The sequence below is a fragment of the Pseudochaenichthys georgianus genome, chromosome 10 (assembly GCF_902827115.2).
Source record: "Pseudochaenichthys georgianus chromosome 10, fPseGeo1.2, whole genome shotgun sequence".
Taxonomy (NCBI): Eukaryota; Metazoa; Chordata; class Actinopteri; order Perciformes; family Channichthyidae; genus Pseudochaenichthys; species Pseudochaenichthys georgianus.
Window position 1 is genome coordinate 23,132,410 of NC_047512.1, and position 25,680 is coordinate 23,158,089.

The 25,680-nt window shown below is 42.5% G+C and overlaps 1 protein-coding gene across 2 annotated transcripts in view; it reads left to right on the top strand.

Annotated features, from left to right (window-relative positions):
• Positions 1 to 25,680, top strand: part of LOC117454267 (A disintegrin and metalloproteinase with thrombospondin motifs 2-like) — a 128,088-nt gene that overhangs the window by 81,551 nt on the left and 20,857 nt on the right. For both annotated transcript variants that reach the window (XM_034093439.1, XM_034093440.1), the window contains exon 4: positions 13,985 to 14,190. In XM_034093439.1, the coding sequence (XP_033949330.1) occupies positions 13,985 to 14,190 (206 nt within the window). The remainder of the gene's footprint in view (positions 1 to 13,984; positions 14,191 to 25,680) is intronic.

A 25,680-nucleotide genomic window follows, 5' to 3' on the forward strand; every position in this document is an offset into this window, starting at 1 on the left:
GATAACATTACAGGCACATTACTACACAAACAACTTCAGAATCTAAATTAAAAAGGGTGATTATTTAGGATTGCTCTCCATTTACCATGCGTGCTGCTGTCATTTGCTGACTAATCATTACCAAAGGACATACAGCTCATCAAATCACTCTCTTTCTCCCCGCAGCCTCCCTTTCTCTCCTCTTTCATTGCTTGCTACAGAATTGCTATTCTTAGCAGGGTGACACAAAGTTCTCCATTACAACCCAATGGATACTGATGACTACTCATGCTTTTGGTTGGCCCCAGTGTGTGTGTTTGTGTCTAGTTATAAGCTAGCTTAAGCCAGTTGCATCTCCCATGCCTCATGCATGGCTTAACTGAGCGATTGCCGTCTGTGTGGGTGTTTCTGTATATTTTTAAGTATGCATTTGTGTGTGTGTGTGTGTGTGTGTGTGTGTGTGTGTGTGTGTGTGTGTGTGTGTGTGTGTGTGTGTGTGTGTGTGTGTGTGTGTGTGTGTGTGTGTGTGTGTGTGTGTGTGTGTGTGTGTGTGTGTGTGTGTGTGTGTGTGTGTGTGTGTGTGTGTGTGTGTTGCTTATTCACTTTAATCATTTTTAATTTGTGCATATTATACATGTACCTTCCATAGCCACTTATCTTCTTTTCTCTCTCACACACACAGACAGAAACGCACACTCTGAAGCAAGCTGACAATGGATCCATCACCATAATTCAACCTTTAACATCTTCACTGCTATGTTATTGAATATTATTTAATTTACCTGTGTAATGCCTTGTCAGTATTCATTTTGGAGTGATTCACAGAGTAATATGCCAGTGACAGGCAGAACAAATACTTGGCTTATACATCATGAGTTGGCGCACTTCCTTATGTGTACACACACACACACACACACACACACATATGCACGCACACACACAGTGGTATTCACAGAGTAATCAGCGCTGCAGCTATTATTAATGAGAGAGAACCGAGTCATTAATATTTAAGCAGTGTCACTGAGGCCAACGCAATGAGTGTGTGTGTGGCCTGTTTGTGTGTATGTGTGTCCACATATAGAAGAGGGGCAGAGGGACTATAAGGCAATTTCCTCAGGCAGTGTAGTGAGACCTACTCCATTACAATAGGATAGACGGAGATGAAGACATATTACTCCCTTAAACAGAGAGGTGGAGACGGACAAAAACAGGAATATTTGATTTTCTTCCTTGTCCTCTAGTCCCCGTCCTCTCCTATGCTCCTATCTCCGGTAGTGGCTTCTGCTTTGAGGAGGATGAAGAGACTCGAATGGGAAACAGCAGATATCTCATTACATCACACTGGATAGGATGGGCCTGGGAGCTTCCTGTGTGTGCGTGCGTGTGTGTGTGTGCGTGTGTGTGTGTGTGTGTGTGTGTGTGTGTGTGTGTGTGTGTGTGTGTGTGTGTGTGTGTGTGTGTGTGTGTGTGTGTGTGTGTGTGTGTGTGTGTGTGTGTGTGTGTGTGTGTGTGTGTGTGTGTGTGCGCGTGTGTGTGTGTGTGTGTGTGTGTGTGTGTGTGTGTGTGTGTGTGTGTGTGTGTGTGTGTGTCCGCACTCGCACTGCCTGCCTGCTTGCACCTTTCTAAATGAACACTTTGGTCTGTGTCTAGTCCTCCACACGCTCTGCTGACAACACACACTCACGCTCAAAAGTGCTCACACACATTCACATACACACTTTTCCTCACAGCCACGGACCAACATGATGGGGTCTGAGGGTGAGGGTTAGAGAAAGAATTAGCATAAACACTGTAAATAATGACATAAGCACTCTTTCTTTCTCTTGTTCTTTCTGTCACTCTCCCTCCCTCTCGTCCCATAGCCTCTCTCTGTGTCTAGGATGAGTGGGTATTACTTGCTCTGCAGAGCGAGGAGAATGAGACAGGTCTTACTGCCAGATCCTGGATTGGGAGAGGAAAAGATTCCTTTGCCTGTTTCACCCCTAGCCAACAGTTGTCCTCAGATTATGCCAGGTTTCTCTGATTGTTAACATATTGACTGAAAGGTTATTAGTTAATGACGAATCCTGTAATATGAATGGGATTAGTTGAGATACGATTTTCATCTCAACTAAAAGCAGAATAGAGTTTAAAAATAAAGACTGTGTCATTTTCTCCCCCACCATTCTCCAAGGATCCACATGATCCTTTTCTGTCTTGCATGCAGGTTAAGTTGTTGGGAATGCTGTAGGTCACTGCATCATTGCTGCTGTTGAAGTTAAACTGAATGTTTTTTATTCATTAGACTGGACATTCAGTTCAGTATTGTGGACGCTGCCTATAACACCTTTATATAACATTCACCGTGTTGCTTCATTGCCCCATGCTACATTATCTTTATTGAGTAGCAAAGTGGATTAAGCCACAAGTTTCTTATATACTTCCTCAATGTAAATGCACTTTTATTTTTACTTTCAAAACTTCTACATTGTTTTATTTCTTTCATTTCCCCACTATTCATCTTGTTTAGATGTGATGTGTTTTCAGTTGATTCTTGAGATATGTCGATTGCATGTCTAAAAAGCTCTTAATGCTGTTTCACAAGACTTTAAGTTTATGAATTTGGTAAATACATTAACTTCACATGTCAGTTACTTAATAGTGTCTGTCAGTGGTCCCAAAGAAAATGACTATAGTCCAGCAACAGAAAATGTGTGACTTAAGCTGAGATCAGTTTTCATGTGGCCATGAAGTAATGATACTTTTCTCAGCTGTCTCCGCATCAAACGTATCAGTGATAGTGCTGTGAAGGGAACAACATAGATGACACATTAAGCATTTTAAACTCATGTAGTCACATTTTGAATTCAGTTTCGGCTCAACTCAATGCATGCAGAGAGAGAAGAAATGGCTCTTTGGTAAAGTTTTAAAAACTTTGTCATGATCCCATCAAAGAGCCCCAGTGGTTGTTCCCTTATTGGCCATCTGCCTGTGTGTGGACTCGGAGTGATTTGATTACCTGGGAGCTTCATTAGGATACAGAGAGGGGGAGGCCGCGCTGGTAGCTCCCCTATCCTCCCCTATCCTTCCCACTCAAGTATAGAGTTACTTTTGCACGGAAGAGGCAGCATTGATTAGCCATATGCCTGGGAGGTGGGGGGTCTGCAGCCTCAACCTGTGCCATCACGATTGCCTCAGAGGGACTGAAAGCTGGGGAAGTTGGATATGCAGAGATCTAATGTGTATGGGATGCATCTTTGCATTAAGATCACATCTCTCCTGGTTACCAACAGCAGTAATCTGGACATGAATAAGGGAAGCCAGGGTTATCTGGGAAATATGTTATGCAGGAAACCGAATGTCAATCAACATCATGCACACAGATAGACCTGCACATTTCATCCATGTCAAGAACACACATGCCCTACTGGCAATTGCCAAGGGCCAAAGGATGAACGTGTGTGTGTGATCTCTCCAGCAGGTTTCGAAGCAGTCTTTCAGCATCACTTTAAACGTATTCTTATCTTGTTTTTCTCCCCGACTTTTCGCATCGGTTTCCCTCTGGGTGTTGCTGTCCAATAGAGCTGGATTGAGATGTGATCTTTACATGCATATACCTCAGCTCAGTCATCATGATCCTCTGTTGAAGAGCGCTCGCTGATTATGGTTTTGATTACATTGTATCAGCCTCTCTGTCAGCGCTGCTCCCCGTACGCAGCCGGCTTTGTAAGAATGATGAATGGCTCTTTTAATTGTTTCTAATTGATAACTGCTTTGAAAGACTTTGTTATGAAACACTGCCAATTTAGTAACACCGATACACTGTAGTGCCTTATTAATTCTCTCCCGTCTGGCTCGAGCACTGTGCAATTGAAAATAATTCCTGTCTGAATGTTTGTGGGCCGACAGGCAGTAATAACTCTTGGTGTAAGAGCATGCCGAGTTTTTAAACACCAAAATAGTATTTCATATTTGACTCCCTGTGTTAAAGTCTTTGTACTTCACGCCTTAATTGTTGGATTTACTACTCTGCTTATGTAAGATGTGGTCTATCACTATGTTACAGCCTGCCTTGTATGTGTATCCTTATCATTTATGATGAGGTGCTTTGGATGATAAATCCTCATCCTCCCGGCTGAAGCCTGGCTCTACTGGGGAGAACATTTGCATACATATTGTCTCACACCTTTAGATAGACTTTCTCTTACCCACTCTAACTTCATATCTACCCTTTCAAGAGGTGCATTTAATAAATAAGGAGGAAATGAAGGAAGCAGGAAAAGAGAGGAATGTAACAAGAGAGGGATATAAGGGGAACTTGTTGGTGGTCGTTGGTCGGCCGGTTTATAGTGACACCTGTAAACTGTTTGGTAATTTAGTGTTTAAAGACCATTCAAAAAGGTGAGCTGTTTATTTGTTTGACCTGCCTGGCCTGTAGGTCTAGTTTTTATTGGTCCACCTGCGGTCGTCTTGTTAAATCATCCAGGTGCTGACACAACACATTGACTACTAATAATAAGAAAGGCAGATGTATTAGTTGTAGATAAACTGAAAAAGAAGGGGGACTAAAGTGCTGAATGCATTAGACATGTTGACACACCTTCTCCAACCCGTTCCCCTGCAGGTTGGCAGTTTGAAACATTAACACCAATGCTCTGCCATTTGCACTCGGTCTAAGTTTATGTTAGCATGCGTGAGTCCTGTTTATAGTGTGTGTTAATAGTCTTTTAGATTTTGTGCTGGCTGCTACAGAAAACATTTACAAGCCAGCTGACTTCACACGCTGCTTAATGGTCCCAATAAAATAAAAATACTGCCCTCTTATTTAATTATGTTAATAGAACCTAAAAACATTACTCAGTGGCGCATTATAGCTCAGTTTGTAGAGCTGGCTGACCATGTGAAAGGAAAAAAATGACTCGGTGGTATAACGGCAACAGCTTCCGGGTTTTAGAAACTGTTTGTGATTGTGACACAAGTTTTAGTATTTGGCCTGCTGTCTTGAGAACTTTATACTGTACCTGTAATATAAACTAAACCTACTGGCTAATTATGTATACATATCGTCTATCTCTGCTCATGGCTTTTTTTCTTTTATCTTGTATGCCCTATGTTTATCCTTGTCCACTTTTCTCTTCTTCTGCCCCCACTCCTCCTCTCCTTCATCTCCACTCCTTCTATCCCTTCAGTGCTCAGGTTGACAGATGCTTGGCTCACCGGCCTGTCATAATAACTGTGGTGCTGTGTGTCTCTCGTGGCCAGGACAGGACATTTCCTGGGGCTATGGGTGACGGGAGAAGAAATGAGGAAAACAAGCAGGGAGGACAGGAGAAACAGAAATATTTGTGGATTGTATTAGGCTTTTTGCTCTATGTAAGATATCGATATAAAGATGTTGTCATCTTAGTTAAGGAAAAGCGAGGGTGAAGATTCTCCTCAGCACACGGGTAAAGCTAGAAACTACAGTTGAGCATTTTGCAGAGCAGATAAATGATGGTGGATAAAACTGAGTGAAAAACCCTGAAGTCTGTTGAAGTGCCCTAACATTATCATAAAAAACAGCAATCATGCTTTAGTTGTAGAAGCAAATATTGTGATTGCTGAACGTTTTACAGGTACGTTTAAGATAAACATTTCCTCTTTACATGAATGAAACCATAATCCCGGCAGCATCACTTTTCCTTCAAATATATGAGTTGTATATGAACATCAATATTAGGAGATGGGGGGGTGATATATTTGAGATCAGAGGCTGAGGTAAAGGCAGAGAGGGGTTGCAGGTTTGGGGAGAGAGGTGGCAAGGGGGCCACAAACCCTTCAAGCTCGCAGTAAGCTGTCTCTGCTGAGATGTATAGGTTCTCTGTGAGCCGGACCTTGCACCTTACTGTCAGCCTCTCGCTCTTTATGTTCCTGTTGATGCGCACACCGTTTCCCAGTAAGATTGATCCATAGTTTTCTTAAAGTATAGGCAGTGGAGCTTGATATGACAGCAGTAAGAGATGTGGATGAAGACTGTCTTGTCTGCATACGCTGTAGTCTGCATACTGGTGCTGCTACGTATTTATCTTCGCTGCCCTGTCTTGGCTGGAGTTGTTTTCGTGCTTTTTTGATTTCATAAGAGACCTTTAAAAATGCCTGACAGACAGACACAGGCCGACGGGCGCTCAGACGGGTCAGTTTCAGACCTGCAGTAAGCCCTTTATCAGCCTGGCTTTGCTGTCTTATTGGCCACTAAGACTCTCCAGGTTACATCGAGCACCGAAAATCCAACCGCTGAAAGAAGAGAGAGGGTTTGGGGATATGATTGATCTTTGCCAACATATTGCCTCCGTGGACTGTGATGATTGGATTACTGTGTTTTTGAGATGTGTTTGCGATGTTTACATGGGCTGATTTTCTTGATGTAATTATTGATATAGGACACAAGGCTCCTCGCAGATTATGAGAAACATCACCGCTCAATTTAGGCTCATCTGTGACAACATGAGTGTGAATTCTGTCAGCTTCAAACCCCTATAGAGCTGATTTCATTTGTCGGCTTTGCATATTGTATGTATGTCGGTACATCTGCATAGACTTTATGAAGACTTTATGGCTCAGCTAATGAAACTGTAGCATAGCACCACATGGGGGGGGGGCAGTGTGTACCTCCCCAGCAGCCCTGCGTGTTTCTGACAGACAGACAGTTATGTAAGAGGACCGAGCTTAAGGTTGCCTTGTCTCCTGAACCACCAGAAATCCACACAGACGCACCGAGCGGCAGTGGGGATATGTGGCCCTGTCGCCTGCTGATTATTAAGGCTGTGTCATGCAATATTAAAAATGGTCCTCTACTCCACTTCAGGTAGCACAGAGATATATATTGCATTACCCTAAGTAATATTTGGACAAGAAACTCACAGCCAACACTCGACCACCTTAAATCATCATCAGCTGTTAAAAATAAACAACCCTAACCCAAAGCAGTTATTAAAAAATGGGCAAAGTTCAGTGCTTGATGTATGAATAATTATTATGGTCTTCGGGGAGCTGTCCATGTAAAATTAGATTACTGATTGCCAATCTAAATAATTAACAGCTGTATGATTATAGGAAGCATAGTTCACTGTGTGTTCTCCACTCTACAGCCTTTACAGTTGTCACATGATGGATTACAAATAATGAGCATTCAGTATGGGAACACTGTGTGGGACAGCGTAGCATGTTGCTACCTGCCCAGATGCTAGCGAGAGTGTTAACGGCCCGCTTTCCAGGACACTCATCACCGTGACAACCCATAAAGCTGTCACCGGGTAGACAAAATGTCCGTGCCCTGAGCTATGTGACCAAGACGTGTCTGTAAGTAAATTAGTTCACATGTCTGGATAACTGTGCCTGGAGGTGGACAGACAGCCTTGAACTCAGGTGAGCACTAATGAGAACGCTGTCTCCCTTGAGGCCTGCTGCCACTCAGACCTGCTGGAAAAATAACCAAAATATACAATAACACTAAAGAATGTAATCATCACTCCTGAGGGAACACTGTGTGGGCTGACACCCTCAAAGTCACTTAAGCACCGCATTTTTGTATTATTAATATTTTACTTTTTCAATATAGGCACTGTAAGAACAAACAAAAACAATGCATTCTCAAATAACTTTCTAACACATCTCTACGACAAAGCAAACACTCTTGTTCTAAAAGCCATTATGTTCTTTTAGAGTTTCCCCATTCAAATGAAATACATACATAAAGTGCATTTAACAAAGTTGATGAACTGTTCATGAAAGTGTCATGAACATTAAATGGCACTAGGGCAGTTCATGAACTACTCATGAAACTCCTGTGCTGGAATGGTTCATGAACAATTCATGAAATGGAGTTTTCAGTGAGTGTGTAGGGATATTCAGTATTCAACCAAGAACATATCAAGAACTGTTCATAACAACTTCATGAACAGTTCATACCCAGTCACTGAATATAATTCAATGGCTGGCTATGAACTGTTCATGAACTGTTCATGAACCATTGACTGTGGGTCAATTGGCAACCATAGAAAACAACAATTATGTCAATCACAATGGAACTTTACTCAAATTAACAAACAAACATACATGTATACAGGTGGAGCACTACAATTAATCCTATCACTATTTGAAGCAGTTCTTGACACTCAGCTGCACAACATTTTTTGTTACGGGTACCACAGCAACAATAAATTATTTCTGTAGAAAACAGAAAAGTGCAGCAGCAATAATTATACACAGGATCCGGTTGATCGTCTGGAATGCTCCTTATTAAAAATTCAAAGTACACAGTTACATTCAAATAGCTGTACTTTACAAACATCACATTTCTCCATTTAAGTTATCTGTCTGTCACAGTCAATTACTGTATCTCAAGGAGAAATTCAACATAGTCAATATAAATTATTACATTACATTGCATTTAGCTGATGCTTTTATCCAAAGCGACTTACAATAAGTGCATTCGACCAACAAAATACAAACTTGAAGAAAACAGAATCATATAAGTACATCAGGCTTCATAGAGCAAAAACATTTCAAGTGCTACTCAACTGGCTTTAGGTAAGCCAGCCTTTTATTAGTATATAAGTGCTTTGTTAATAGTTCTATCGCTCCAAGTGGAGTCGAAAGAGACACGTTTTCAGTCTGCGCCGGAAGGTGTGTAAGCTATCTGCTGTCCTGATGTCAGTGGGGAGCTCATTCCACCATTTTGGAGCCAGGATAGCAAACCCACGTGTTTTTGCTGATGGGAACTTGGGTCCCCTTCGCAGCGAGGGTGCAGCGAGCTGTTTGGTTGATGCAGAGCGGAGTGCACGTGCTGGGGTGTACGGTTTAACCATGTCCTGGATGTAGGAAGGGCCAGATCCATTCGCAGCATGGTATGCAAGTACCATTGTCTTGAAGTGGATTCTAGCAGTTACCGGAAGCCAGTGGAGGGAGTGGAGGAGCGGCGTGGTGTGGGAACATTTAGGAAGGTTGAAGACCAAGCGAGCCGCTGCATTCTGGATGAGCTGCAGAGGTCGGATGGCACATGCAGGTAGACCAGCCAGGAGGGAGTTGCAGTAGTTTAGGCGTGAGATGATGAGAGCCTGGACCAGAACCTGCGTCGCTTTCTGGGTCAGCTGGGGACGCATCCTCCTGATGTTGTAAAGCGTGTATCTGCAGCAGCGGGTTGTAGCAGCTATGTTTGCAGTGAAGGACAGGTTGTTATCTATAAACACATAACGCTATCAAATAATACTTTCTATCAATATATCTATCTTTACCAAATATAACATATTATGGAGATCACAAAAAGACACTGTCAATGTTAATAAACAAAAAACAAGGCAATGTGCCTGCAAGACTACACTCAGGTAACAAAACATATTACCCGTGCGCAGCAGCTAACCTGCCTGCGAGACTTCGCTCAGGTCACATTTACCCAGGCGCGGCAGAAGCCCGCGAAAATGGCATCTATTGTTGCCGACAGTTTAGTATTTTTAAAATACCGTTACCATGTCAAACATGCTCAAAACCTTCTGACACACTCTCCTAAACATCTCCAACATCATATCTAATTCACACAAGTTAACATCGATCATTTTCATCATCCTGTAGAAAACAGAAAAGTGGAGCAGCAATAATTATACACAGGATCCGGTTGATCGTCTGGATTGCTTCTGAGGAGGGGGCGGAAGTGTCCCCCCTAAAATAACCCAGATGTCACCGCTCACCTGCCAAAGGTTCCACCTTGGCGCTACTTACTCGTACTGCTTCTCAAACAGTACAGATAAACCATAAAATGATATGAATGTCACCAAAATAAATACAGATAATGTTCAGTTTCAAATTCACTATTGTTTTGTTTTAAGATTAAAAGTTTTAAAAAAGAAAGAAATGTTCAAATAGTAGATGAATATTCAAGAGGTCTTTAAAAACATCACACTGATCATCAAAAGTTCATAAAATGCTCATGAATATTCCAAAATATTCTGAACTTGCCACAATCATCCAAAATTCATGAAATGCTCATAGTCATGAAAAGTTCATGAAATGCTCATGCACACTTTTTGGGGTTTTAATTATAATGTTGTGATTGGCTGGATCATGAAAAGTTCATAAATTGCTCATAAAAGTCTGTCATGAGCAAAACAGGAACTTTATATGAATGAACAATGTTCATAACAATTTCATGAACTGCTCTTTAAAATGGTTCATGAGCATTTTAAGAATGTTGGTTCATGAACATGACAAGTGAACATATAATGAGTTGTTCATGAATGTTTCATGGACGCTCATGAACATAAAGTCATGAACTCCATCTCGCAGGGGGGGGGGGGGGGTGTTTGAAAATAAATAGTCTGTACCAATACAATTAAAAAAGCACTTTTTGAACATTAAAACATGTAAAAATGTCACAGTAGAGGCACAAAATCCAAATATAAACCTGCAAATGTGCGTAATATGTCCTCCTTGAAACAGTTGAGTTATGTGTGTGTGTCTTTATATGTTTGGGTATTGTTTGGACTAACAATATGATACTGTTAAATTCATTACTGTAATTCCTTTGATCATTTTGATACACTAACTAGCTCTGTCTCATTTGACGGTTATTTTTGTTGTGTTGGAGGTCCATGAAGCATGCACTCTGTAACATGCAGACTCTTCCAAATGCAGAGGTTTGCACACCGCACTCTGGTGCACCCCTACCCTGAGTCCGAACAGAGTGACCATCGTCAGGTTCATTATACAGTAGAGCTACTGAATGCGGAGCAGAGCGAGGTGCCACACCTGACTGCCAAACAGTCACCTCAGACCAAAGACTGGCTCGATATTCAGATGTGGCTCGACCTGGATCACCATTCTCTCTCTCTCTTTCTCTCCTGTTGAGGTTATAGTCTTTCCTTCCTCTCTCCCCACCTGGTATTCAGTGGGTTCCCAGACATCCTTGACATTTTGCAAAGGTTGAAAGACAAAGAACCTTTGTCTCCTAATAAGGCCGTGCTCCACACCCCACCTGAATGAGAATACTGGGAGAGAGAGGGTGGCATGTGGGGTGGGGTGTTTGTGTGTGAGGCTGGAGGTGGAGGGGTACACAGGGATGCAGACGGGAGTGTAAACATGCAAATTAAGATGGAGAACAGGTGGGGAAATTAAAGCTCCAGGTTGGAAGACACAAGAAGGGGGGGGGGGGGGGGTGTGTGTGTGTGTGTGTGTGTGTGTGTGTGTCTGTGCAGGTAAGAGGTGTGGGAGGAGGAGGTTTGGGACTGAGCGGAAAGAAAAATGAACACTGTTATGATCAATTCCCTATCTGGGGGTTGAGAGTGATAACAGTTAGGTTTCAGAGGCTAATGTAAGCTACTGCTGTGAGAAACACGGCAGCGCACCCTGGCGCTTTGCCCGCAGTCACACACACACACACACACACACACACACACACACACACACACACACACACACACACTCGGATGTTGTACAAGAGAGCGATATCCTCCATCACTGCAGGAGCTTGAAGCAGAACTCAGAACAACCAAGGTCCTTCTGGTCTCTTCTCATCTTGCTCTCTCTCATCCATCACACCCCTCAGGTCTACCTCTCACCTCCCTCCCCTCTCTCACCTCCCTCACCCCCCTCCCCTCTTACACCTTATTCCTCTGCAGTTCTCTCTGAAAAACGTTCTCCAAAACAGCAGAAACTAGGAACGTTGTTATTCTTTTATAAATGTAAGCAAGGACAGGGCTGTTGAAATGGACAGGTTTAAATAGTTAGAGCTCTCCATCTGGTCAAGCACCTTTCAACCTTTAGTTCAGTTTCCTCTTGTTTCCCAATCTGCCAGTGTCACTTTGAGTTATCTCTACCTTAGACTTCCCACGTACCATACAGCTGTGGCCCCGTGTTATGCATTGTCCCCGCATTGTCTCATCTGCAGTTTTCAAGGCGCAGAGTTAAATGCGAGAACACAAAAGTATTTTTCTCTGCGGTTTGTCTTAACATTATATAAGCAAAAAAGGTAAAAATATCTGGACCTGTCTTCAAAAGCAGATGGTGCGGTTCTGACATCAGGCTCGTTAAAGGCAGCTATAACTAGGAAGAGCCCAAATTGTTGTGAAGTGCACTGCCTTAAATCTAGCTGCCCCTACTAACGAGGAGAAACAAATGTGTGTGTCAGAGATGAGCTATTAAACGGAACAAAAGTCCTGCAAAAATCTTTAAATTCTCCTCTCAGTCTCTTGTCTTTCTCTATATTCATCTCTATCTCCCCCACCCTGTCTTTCTCCTTTTCTCTCGTTCTGTGCTGGTATTCTGTCACTCACTGGGATGTGGGCAGATATGGGATCATATTCAGCTTTCCAGATTCATTCTGCTCGCGACTCAGGAGCCAATATTAGCCACGCGGCCGTTGTTTTACCCATGAGCCCGTTGCCTTGGAAACGTTGCATAAGAGGGAGTGGGAAAGCGGGATGCCCCTTGCTGATTGGGAGACAAGGTGGCAGATCTGTTTTCCTCTCCCCTCGTCTTCCCTGTATCTTCCTCTTGGATCTTGTTCTTTTCCCTCCGCTCAACGCTTGTTCTATCCATACGTGTCAAAACCCGGAGCTCCAGCTGAACCCTCATGACACGTGTTGAATAAACTCACCACCTTCAAAAAAAGCTCCACAGTCAAAAACAGCATACTCAACGTAGTGGTTTATGGTCCAATTAGACATGTTTGTGTACGCACAGACACACACACTTGAAAATTCCGCTCAATGCGCTGTGTTGTGTGTCATACTCCGCTGTGGGAGGCCTTGGCTGGATTCAGGGAGGATAGTGCTTCATTGAATTCACAGTGACAACGTGTTCAAGACTGCATGACTTGGCCTTCCATACAAGCAAGGCAGTGCTGTGTCTACATACCAGGAGGGTGAGAGAGACAGAGGAATGGAGGGGGAGGACGCAGAGTGAAGAAATGATGGCCTTGGCGCCAGAGACAGGACAGTTTATCTTCGGTATCTTCACTGCCTCCAACTCGTTGTCTGCTTTGAAGAGAAACAAAAAAGACAAAGGATGGACTTAGAACTTGAAGTCATTTTAGAGTCAGGAGTTCACTTTACCCAAACATTTCCAAACAACATAACAACACACTGTCTCACATACCTGTAGGCATGAACAGAGACGTGATGAGTGATCTGAACATATCAGGGCTGCTGAAGGTTGCATATTTTCCATTGGAATAACCTAAAATGTAGTTTCTTGTGTAATTTGCATTTTTTCCAGCATGTAGCAAGCCAAGAAAAGAGCAGGGTGGGCAGCCCCTGCGTGAGGGAGCTGTCTCAATGCGTGTGTTTAGCAAGCACCATCTGCTGCTTTTATTCAGATGGGAGTAGAAATATTTGGTTGATTAACAGAGGATCCGTGTAGGATAGTTTCACTGTTACCACCGGTTACGAGAGACACACATGCTCGATTTGTCTCAACTGGTGTCTATCTGGAAGACACATCAACATGCAACTGCTCGAATAAGTACACATGTGCATATGGGTGTCAATGTGTAACACGCAGCCCGCTAAACACACAACAAAAGTGTTGAAGACACCCTAACACTGTAGTGAGAAGCAGACGGGTGGAGACACAAGCTGACAGCAGCCACACAAACAAGGCATTTCTTTTTGGAAAATTAAAAACAACGCAATATAATACACAACAATATGACCTATGTTTTGTAAATGTCAGTCTATTTATGAGTTGTTTATTTAAAAAAAAAAATGATGGACAATGTGCCACCATTGCTCCTATTCTATGACTGAGCCTTATTATTGTAAAATAGCATACACTTTTTAAAAATGCTACACGTATTATAGCTACCACAGGCATGTACTGTATATCTAAAAAGGGGCATTATGAATATTCAAGTGTTTTTAAAATGCTGTCATTATTAAGTGGGTGCAGTCGTTACTTTTCTTATTTATTGAGATTTGTACACCAATGTTTAATCAATCCTGCAAGCGTACGTACCAATCTTTAATAACTTAAATAACTTGTTGTGTTCCCTCGTCAGGTGCTGATCTTGGTGGCTTGATGGACCTGGAGTCTCTGTACCGCGGCGTGGAGCAGAGCATCAACCACACGCGAGCGGGGCGAATGCGCCGGCAGAACCTGGACCGGGCCTACAACATCGAGGTGCTGCTGGGCGTCGACGACTCAGTGGTGCAGTTTCACGGGAAGGAGCATGTCCAGAAGTACCTGCTCACACTCATGAACATCGTAAGTGTCACAATAACACCAACAAACACACAGGAAGAGAAGTCGATGAATGTAGGCCAACTCAAACTAATGTATCGTCTAATAAGGCACCTTTTATTTAAATTGCTGACTTACAAAATGTATCTTAGATCTCAGTCATCACCTTACCGTTGTTGGAATGTAAATTTACTAAAACATTTGAGGTACTTGGAATTTACTCGAGTATTTCTTTGTTATGCTACTTTGTACTTTCTACTCCACTACATCAAAGAGGAAACTATTGTATTGTTTACTCTACTACAATTTCCTGAGAAATGTCCTGCCTTTTTCCAATTAAAATTGAAATTGAAATTGAAATTGAAAAAAGTTGACAATTTTGGACGCTACAAACATTAAGATTGTATAGACAACATTAGATCTATAGCAGTGAAATACGAGATATCGATGAATGCAGCTGTAATTCTAACCAAAAATATCATATCAATTTAATAACACTAACAGGGACATTTGTGTTCTTTTAGTCAAATGGGAAGTAAGTCACTGAGAGGTCAAAGAAAGAGGGTTACACACAGACACATAGACAGTCTCACACAAACACACACACACACACACACACACACACACACACACACACACACACACACACACACACCGACTGAAAGAGGATTCAATTCCCTTCCTACATGTTCTCATCGAGCAATCAGCCACGGGTAATCTTTTCTTCTCTATCTGAATATGATGAGATGTCATTTGTTTGAGTGTGTGTGTGTGTGTGTGTGTGTGTGTGTGTGTGTGTGTGTGTGTGTGTGTGTGTGTGTGTGTGTGTGTGTGTGTGTGTGTGTGTGTGTGTGTGTGTGTGTGTGTGTGTGTGTGTGTGTGTGTGTGTGTGTGTGTGTGTGTGTGTGTGTGTGTGTGTGTGTGCGTGCGTCTTAGGTGAGCCCTGTGCTCTGAGGGGGCTCCTACATATAATTTCATCAGGCTCTGTGGCATGTCATAATTCATCGAGAGTGCGTATGTGTGTGTGTGAGAGCTGCAGAAACAGCAGGCATGCTCCAGGCCACGACAACACTTAGCCAAGCAGCCTCCCAGGTGTGTGTGTATACATGCACGTGTGTGTTGGTGTGACACTGAACACACGGCAGACTTTAATCTTTGCAAATTAAACCTGTGGTGAGAGAGCTGCTTGCACACGTGTGTACGTGAGTGTGTGCGCGCTCCTGTTTGCTTTCGCTTGTATTGCGACCCACTGCGCAAGGAACCAATCTCAGACTGTTAAGCAGGTGCAAGCATACAGCAACAAATCCTGCCACACCTCTTTGTCTCAGCTCAGCGCTTGAGAAAGAACCGCTGTGCTCTCTGCCTCCCCTTTTAGATATTTGTTAGACAAGAAGGGAATACGCAGCCCTGTCGCAGCCCCCCTCTAATCTGTGGGGAAGAGGTGGTGAGACGGAGGGAGAAGGAGTATTTTAAACAGCGCTTTTGGAATAAATTACCGACAGCCAGATAAACAGAAATAAATAAATAAAGGCTGCCTCCCACGCGTGGCATCTGGGCGACTTTCTTCTTGAAAGTTTGCTTTGCTCACTTCAGGATGGGTGTGCTTTCTATCCCCTCTCTCTCCCTGTCTCTCGCTGAGTCTCTCAGCAGCACTGAGTCGCTCCTCACTGAGCTTTCTTCCCATTGTTACTCCTCCCTGACTTGTGTCGTTTATAGCAACAGATCCTCAACGATGTCTAAAACTTTCCAATAATGTGAATGACAACACAGGTTTAAGGCGAGACATTCAAGGTTAATGTAGGATAAGGAGAGAGATTACATGTGTTTTCCCTCTAAAGGTTACTCATAGGCAGTTTATTGTTATTGTAATACTGCCTAAATACACAGAAAAAAGTATTAAATGTTTTCTCTGAAATAGGGAGAACTTTACATTTACGGCAGGAAGTCTCACCTCGCCTTCTCCACCAGTTTCCTTAAATTCCTCTGGCTGATTCTCCTCTGTATTTCCAGGCTGAATTGAGAAAGTTTTTGTTTTTGTTTACACTTTCAACACACCTAGAAACTGTGTGAAGCAATCCTCTGTCTTGTGTTGCAGCAGCTGTAACAGTGTTGTACAGCAACCTTCAAAGAATAAATAAAGCGCTTGCATTCTTGTACAAAAGGTTATTCTGAAAAACTAGAATTTATGCATTTTTTCTCTGTCTATTTACAGATATTCTATTGTGTCTTTATAATTACTTCCTCCTCTACTTCTTTTTCTGACTTTATGGATCTCCGTCTGTCCGTCAGTCTGTTTGAATGACTACCGAAGTGAGCTAGGGGTGGACTATTTGTGTGTGTGTGTGTGTGTGTGTGTGTGTGTGTGTGTGTGTGTGTGTGTGTGTGTGTGTGTGTGTGTGTGTGTGTGTGTGTGTGTGTGGTGTGCGTGCGTGCGCGCGTGCGTGCGTGCGTGCGTGCGTGCGTGCGTGTGTGTGTGTGTGTGTGTGTGTGTGTGTGTGTGTGTGTGTGTGTGTGTGTGTGTGTTAGGGGAGCGGTAGTGTTGTCTGCAGGACATCAAAGCACTCCCACAGAAAACCACTAACTCCTGTCTGTGAGGTTCAGCTGGAGAGTCAAACTGTGTGATGTGTGTGTGTTAACGTGTAGGCTGAGTTAGATGTGTGTTAGATGATCTCTGCTTCCCACTCCTTTCCCATGTGTTTACCTCTTTTCCCCACATTGTATTTTTGTTCAATTTGCTTCAATAGATGAAAACAGGTCCAAGCACGTGGCTACATTTTTCACCAACTATTTCACTATCAATAAATTACAATATTTCTTTCCATTATCTTTATTAAAATGTTGCAGTCATATAAACCTGACTAACAGTTGGACGACCTGTTGCGGAATATTAAAAAAACTGGAATATTGGGCCTCTTTGCTTGATGTGTGGCTCTCTGTTTAGTGTCTTTATAATTAAATGACAAGCGACATGGTCATTGTGTGTGGCATATATTTTGATTTGGACAGGAAGGTCTAAACAAACTAAAAAACTAACAAAAAATTCAAAAGAATTGCCATTGTCACATTTTAAAAAAGAGAGAGAAAATTCAACACAAAAGGGTAAATGAATAAATAAATAAACTTAAACTAAATTGGGAAAAGTGAGAAATGAGTGAACAGGCAGCTTTGTGCGTTGTTTTGCTTGACCACAGTTGACAAAGAGGAAACAAAGGTGTTGTGGTAAAGCCTGTAAAATATGGTGTGTGCTAAATGTCAAGTGGAAGCCATTGTGCAGTAATGTTCCTGCGGTGAACTTCATGGAGATAGATTTAGTGGTCAACAGTTATCTATCTGTCTTACCCATTAATGGAGACCTTTAGAGAGAGGCCGCTAAGTGTTAATCACACTCTCCATGGATATGAATAGTCACTGCTGGGGATGGAAGGTATGTGTGTGTTTGTATGTGTGTGTGCGCGCGTTTAATTTCAATGATGCACACTTAGCTGAAACTTTTACCCATATGTGATACATATTTTTTTGGTTCAGTCTTGTCTTTTACCAAATCTCCTGGAGGCAAAAAAAAGTTGTATTAATAAGTGTCAGAAAAGCCTTGGAAAGGAGAGGTAGCCCAGGTAATAATAGACACCTTGTTAGCTGGAAGTGTCACAGATATGTAAGGAGCGCTGTCAGAATGAGAACTCCAAATTCTGGGTCTCAGTATTGAAATATTCCCATTTGTGTTGATATACATGTAGAAAAGCTGTCCAGAGTCTCATCTAATTTATGTAGCGCTAAAGTCAGTTTTATTTGATGACTCAGTTCTGTCTCCTCGGCAGCTGAGTGTTTTTCAAATGTTTCCCAATGTTCATCGCATATTCAATGAAGCCCACTCTCCTTGATGGGGAGTGAACACATTAGCTCTTTGTGTGGAAATGTTCACAATGTTACAGTTATCTTGAACACATTTGAGACCTTTGAATGCTTATCACTACTTTGTATCCCTTAGTCTTATAAAGGGGCAAGGAAATGAGTCCAGAAAGAAATAAACAAATGATCACTTTATAGTTCATTCATAGAAAGAGGTTTTATTGTGATACTAATTGTAGGTTGGAATGCTATGATTGAGTTTGAGGTGCCGACACTTACAGGCACACCGCCTGGCATCCCTTGTTCCTAGGTCTGAATAACCCTCCTTATTCTCTCGCCATATAGCACTACGCTTTGCTTTTACAGCAGTAAACATCTCTATCCCTCCTTCCCTGAGTGCTTTAGATTTTTAATTGAATTTTGAACCCCACACAATACTGAAGAAAGTAATTCATCAACAGATTGTAAATGTGCAGAACAACAACCGCAAAACTGAAGTCAATGTTTCTGACACCACTGAAAGGTTTGATTATGAGTTTTGTTTGCAAACATGACAAATGTTTAGGCCTACATTTGCAATTATGATGCAGATAAATGAACAAAACTATTAAAATAGCATTAATTTAATTTGAACTCAAACTGGATTAAACCTATGTGCTTAAACAACAGCTGTAAAATCACGCCTTGCTCTTCCTTTGCACATGTTCTCCTGAATTCTTTCTCCTTTTTGTCGTGCCTTTTTTGCGGTGTTAAGTGAGAGGACAAGGCTGCATCATTTATCTGATACTAAGGATTTTGTGTCTTGCAGACCTCTAGGCCTGCATTAGTTAGACTAGGCAGACACAGAACTGGACAAAACTTGGCTATCTCAAAAAAGGAGTCTGGGTGCTAAGTAATAACACCTGCTATCGCCCTTCAGCAGCATCAATGAGAGACAAGCCTGTACAGTTGTTAGCAATTACATTACATTGCATTTATCTGACGCTTTTATCCAAAGCGACTTACAATAAGTGCGTTCGACCAACAAAATACAAACTTGAAGAAAACAGAATCATATAAGTACATCAGGCTTCATAGAGCAAAAACATGTGTGTGTGTGTGTGTGTGTGTGTGTGTGTGTGTGTGTGTGTGTGTGTGTGTGTGTGTGTGTGTGTGTGTGTGTGTGTGTGTGTGTGTGTGTGTGTGTGTGTGTGTGTGTGTGTGTGTGTGTGTGTGTGTGTGTGTGTGTGTGTGTGTGTGTGTGTGTGTGTGTGTGTGTGTGTGCGCAGGAGTAAGTAAAATAACCAATGTGATATCTTTTCATGGGGCCCAAAATCCCTGGCGGCGCCCCTGTGTGTGCGTTAGCGTTAAGGGTGTGTGTGTGTGTGTGTGTGTGTGTGTGTGTGTGTGTGTGTGTGTGTGTGTGTGTGTGTGTGTGTGTGTGTGTGTGTGTGTGTGTGTGTGTGTGTGTGTGTGTGTGTGTGTGTGTGTGTGTGTGTGTGTTAGGGGAGCGGTAGTGTTGTCTGCAGTGTTTGTTTGTCTGAGATTACAGAGACACTTCGGTGGGTCAGATCACACTTGGCCTGATCCGGCCCGTTTCCTTGACAACTGTGAGGCCTATTAGGGCCAGTTGACTTCCAGGTGACCCCGACACTACAAGGTCCACTCTAATGAGACAAACACAGACACACACACACACACACACACACACACACACACACACACACACACACCAGCTTGACTACGGTGATACAATCTATAGATTTGCTTGTCCCACTGTTTTGGCCAAACTTGACCCACTCTACCACGCTTCACTGCGATATATATCAAATGCACCCTATAGGACTCATCATAGCAAACTGTATAGCCTAACTGGATGGTCCTCACTTAGTATGCGTTGGATGCAGAATTGTTTTTTATTAATGTATAAAGCCATTTTAGGTAAGCTTCCACATTGTATATACAGTTGCAAGAAAAAGTATGGGAACCCTTTGGAATTACCTGGATTTCTGTATAAATTGGTCATAAAATGTGTTCTGATCTTCATCTAAGTCACAACAATAGACAAACAGTCTGCTTAAACTAATACCACACAAACTATTATATGTTTTCATGTTTTCATTGAACACACCACGTAAATATTCACAGTGCAGGGTGGAAACAGTATGTGAACCCCTCGGCTAAAGACTTCTTCAAGAGCTAATTGGAGTCAGGAGTCAGCCAACCTGGAGTCCAATCAATGAGACGAGATTGGAGGTGTTGGTTAAAGCTGCCCTGCCCTATAAAAATACACACCAGCTTTGAATTGGCTATTCTTAAGAAGCATTGCCAGATGTGAACCATGCCTCGCACAAAAGAGCTCTCAGAAGACCTACCATTAAGAATTGTTGACTTGCATAAAGCTGGAAAGGGTTCCAAAAGTATCTCTGAAAGCCTTGATGTTCATCAGTCCACGGTAAGACAAGTTGTCTATACATGGAGAAAGTTCAGCACTGTTGCTACTCTCCCTAGGAGTGGCCGTCCTGTAAAGATGACTGCAAGAGCACAGAATGCTCAATGAGGTGAAGAAGAGTCCTAGAGTGTCAGCTAGAGACTTAAAGAAATCTCTGGCACATGCTAACATCTCTGTTGACGAATCTACGATACGTAAAACACTGAACAAGAATGGAGTTCATGGGAGGACACCACGGAGGAAGCCACTGCTGTCCAGAGAAAACATTGCTGCACGTTTGAAGTTTGCAAAAGAGCACCTGGATGTTCCACAGCACTACTGGCAACATATTCTGTGGACAGATGAAACCAAAGTTGAGTTGTTTGGAAGGAACACACAACGCTATGTGTGGAGAATCCAAAGGGTTCACATACTTTTTCTTGCAACTGTATGTGGCCGATTTGCTCCAGTTTGTGACTCTTACAACCTCAGATCCAGTGCCTGGATACGGTTGCAGGTTCCTGTCGTGCGGACTGAGGCTGGAGAAAGGAGTCTTTTTTATTATGGTCCTTGGTCTTGGAATGACCTTCAATCAATAAATCCTCAAACTGATGGCACTTGTCCCAATAGCCTATTTTAAATTGAAGTTGTCTGAGGTGCTTACCACCAGCTGCTCTTGCAGTAATAAGTAGTGTACCTTTCTTACTGTCCTAATATGCACAATGTAGTGACTGCTTTTTGTCTTTTGTTTTCTTAGTTGTGTTCTCTGTATTTGTACATGTTTGTGTTATGTGTTATGTGTAACGTTGCTGCCTTCTTGGCCAGGTCAGCATTGTAAATGAGATTTTATCTCAATGCTTTTTATCTGGTTAAATAAAGGTTACATAAAACACACACACACACACACACACACACACACACACACACACACACACACACACACACACAGATGCAGTCATTACTTACTCACGTATAATTCAGCCTGCTAAGATAACGAGGGAGTGAGACAAATATTACAGAAGGAGACACAGATACAGATACACCAGTAAGTAGCCAGACAGAAGGACAGACAAGATGAAGACTGCAGATATAAACACAGTCTCAGACACATGCAGTGTCTCACACACAGACAGCACACAGACAGACAGCTCCATATACACACACACACCCCCAGCCTCAGACACACACAAACACACGCGCACACACACACACACACAGACCTTCTCACAAGCACACACACACACACACACACACACACACACACACACACACACACACACACACACACACACACACTCTCTCTCTTTGACAGGGTTAAACTCGGAAAACAACAGAAATATGTCTTTGTTTGGTCGTTGCTTAGCAACTCTTTTTAAAAATATGGGGGAAACTTCTTTAGCAATGGAAAGTCAGGACTCAAAGAGACACAAGGAGAGCTGACATGTCACGGGCCACGGTTTGACCACACGGTTGAGATGCCAAAATCAATTCTGAAGAACTCTTCTGTAGTTCCAGGTTTTAACTAGTTCGGAGTGTAATAATCAACATTCTTTATCAGTGAGACTAAACAAATATGGACCCTGAATCTGACTAGAGCTGTCGTCCATAGAAAATAATGTGCGCCAGGGAACCTTCGTTCCTAAAAAGAAGGGCTTCTCGATAAATAATAAAACAATAAACTATCTCATGTCAGCTTGTGCTCGGTCATAAACTGGCAACAACAATACGCCCAAGCTGCGCCTCCTTTAAGTCCCTTACACACCAAGCCGATTTCGGCCGTCGATAGATGTCGGGCCGTCGATGAGCGTCGTGTCGCCCTTCTCAGATTGGTGTGTCTTGGTGTGTCCCGCACTGTTGCGTCTTTTCGGCCGTGCCGACACCTTCCGCCTCCGATTCGACTTGTTGAATCGGGAGGCTGTCGGCCAAAGAAATCACTCTGATTGGCTGTTCAGCTTAGCGAATCAGTGCATGAGAAGCGAAACGGAAGTGAGGGACCCAAACAAACTATTAAGAAGGCAAATCTGAGATTTTATTTAACTCCAGCTCTCGACACAGGTTCGGGAAAGCCCCGTGAGCTTCACGCTGTAGAGTGAAAATGGAACGGACACGCTATTGGTTGTTTGTTTATATCACGCAGTCTGTTCTTCTTCTCTCGGTTATCACGCAGTCTGTCTTCCGGTTGTTGCCTCTTTTGAATGACGAATACACACTACTGCTGGTAAGGAGAGTTATTGCCACTCACGCATGCGCAGTTCGTACGTGCAACTTGGCCGTTGTCTTTGCGGTGTGTTCCAGTGTGAAACATGGCCAAGACGCAGGAGACGTGAGGCGGCGTGAGGCAGCGTGACGTCGGGACGTGTTCTTTTTTGGTGCCAGTTTGGTGTGTAAGGACCTTAAGAGAGATAGCAGAAATACCCAAGGCCGTAGACCTATGCCATGGGAAAGGAGACAGTGAAAAGAGGAACATTATGAACTGTGTCAAAGGTTGAATACCTACTGTAAGCAAATTATTCCCCAACAAAAAAGATTATGTGTAACAGGAGCATTCTAAATGTGGAACTGAAGGTCGCTTACTGAACAAATTCCTGTGTCCAACGGTCTAAAACTTGTCCCTGATACATATATATCGTAGATATTGCTTTCAGTTTTTGAAGGTCAATAGATACATTTACAATGACAAATTATTTATTTTCATTTGATGCGACTTAGTACTTCAATTAAATTATGGAAACCTGGTACTTTTGCATTTATCAACTAAAGGGAAAAACTAGTATTTTATATTATATTATAGATTTATAAAGTATGATGTATGTGTATAAGTCCAGTACATGTGAGAGTATGACAGAGAAAGAATAGTTATTACAAATGTACAACAAAGTCCCTCAGGAGTATATAAAGTCCCTTAGGAATATGTTGCAGTTACAATCCTGTAGTAATTATACAGGACAATGAATCTCAGTGTTTGCTTGGAGTCTCAAAGATATGACCGTTGTCTCAAGAGGGAGAGTTCAAACCAATCTGCATTAGAAGATGGGCATTACATGATTTATTTTATATTATAGTTTTGTAATAGATTTCAGTTTTTTTAAACCCATTAAAATATACTCAGGCTTATGATCATTTTCTGAAGTATTACTCTCTTTCCTCTACAAAATACTCTGTTCCACTCACAGTTGAAGGTCCAGTGCTTTCACAGACTAATTGCAGCCTCCATTATTTCTGGTGTTCCAGCTTGGAAACCAACACATGTTAAAATTCTTCTTCCACTGAAACCACTAATATTATGTCAGTCACATTTGGCTACATTTACAAGTTAGCTTGGATGCTGGCATCTGCACATTTTACTTTTCAAAATGTTATTCATATTTCACAACACAAAGGCAGACGATCAAAAGTTACAAAATTGAAACATTTCGTTCATGAAAAATTGAAAATGAGGTAAAGATGTTGAGCCTTTCCCTTGCAACCATGTTTATGTAATCAAATACATGTATCCCAGGCAGTTTGTGGTTAAGAAAATTAGGACTCTGACATGAAGGATCACTCCTCTGGATTTTTTTCCTATTAGGATGTTGGAATTTTCGACTTTAGCCAGCGTAAGAAACAGAGCATTAGGTCACTCCAAATGTCTCATGTCTCCAAAAGAATGCAGCTTTACGCTAGATTAGCTTTCTAAGAATGCTTAGTTTCCACTCCCTAAAAAGTATTTATCTTTCCTCACTTTGCCTCTTCATTACATTACATTTTCATTTTTCATTGCTTTTATCCAAAGAGACTTACAATAAGTGCATTCGACCAAGAAGATACAAACTTGAAGAAAACAGAATCATATAAGTACATTAGGTTTCATAAAGCCAAACCATTTTAAGTGCTACTCAACAGGCTTTAGATAAGCCAGTCCTTTGTTAGTATGTAAGTGCTTAGTTAGTATATAAGTGCTTTTTATTTATTTTTTATTTTTTGTTTTCTGTTTTTCATTTTATTGCTCGAAGTGGAGTCGAAAGAGATGAGTTTTCAGTCTGTTGCAGTGAAGGACAGTTTGTTATCTAGGGTCACACCCAGATTCCTTGCAGTCTGAGTCGGGGAAACAACAGAGGGGCCAATGTTGATTGTTAGGTCAAGAGTGGGACAATCTTTTCCCGGAAGTAAAAGCAGTTCAGTCTTGTCAAGGTTGAGCTTGAGGTGGTGAGCAGACATCCACTGAGAGATGTCCGCTAGACAAGCAGAGATGCGTGCGACGACCTGGGTCTCTGAGCGGGGAAAGGAGAGAATTAATTGAGTGTCGTCAGCGTAGCAGTGGTATGAAAAACCATGCGGGCTAATGACAGATCCGAGCGAGTTTGTGTACAGAGAGAAGAGGAGGGGACCGAGGACAGAGCCCTGAGGGGCCCCTGTAGATAATTGACAAGGGTCGGACCCTCTCCAAGTTACCCTGTAGGTGCGGTCTTTGAGGTATGAGGTGAGGAGGGAAAGTGCAGAGCCTGAAACTCCAAGTTCTTGGAGAGTGTGAAGGAGGATCTGATGGTTCACCGTGTCGAATGCAGCAGACAGGTCCAACAGGATGATGACAGAGGAGAAGGAGGCTGCTTTAGCAGTGTGCAGTTCCTCAGTGACAGCAAGAAGGGCAGTTTCTGTGGAGTGGCCTGCCTTGAAACCAGACTGGTGCGGATCCAGAAGGTTGTTCTGATGGAGATAACAAGAGAATTGTTTAAAGACAGCGTGTTCAAGTGTTTTAGACAGGAACGGGAGGAGAGAGACAGGCCTGTAGTTTATAACATCGGACGGGTTGAGAGTGGGTTTCTTTAGGAGAGGGTTTACTCTTGCCTCCTTGAGACTGTTTGGAAAGTGACCAGAAGTTAGAGAAGTGTTGATGAGATGAGTGAGAAACGGTAGAATATATTCTCCCTCTCCTCTCTCTGCAGCTCCTTGTCTCTTTCCCTCTGCCTCTACTGTATGTCTCTATCCGTATCAATCCTCAACCCTCTACCTTTCTCTCGCTTGGTTTGTCTTCAATTGTGTTCTCTGTACCTCTGTGTGTGTATGTGTGTATGTATGTGTGTGTGGGTGTGTGTGTTTGCAGTCTGTGTGTCTCTTTCTCCACAGCGTGTACATCAGCCATCTCATTACGGCTGTCTGTTTTTACATCCCTTTGCCTCATTAGGCACCGCACACAGCCACTGAGGACAGCAGGCCTTAACTCCTGCGCCAATTTACCCTTCTCTCTCTCTCTCTCTCTCTCTCTCTCTCTCTCTCTCTCT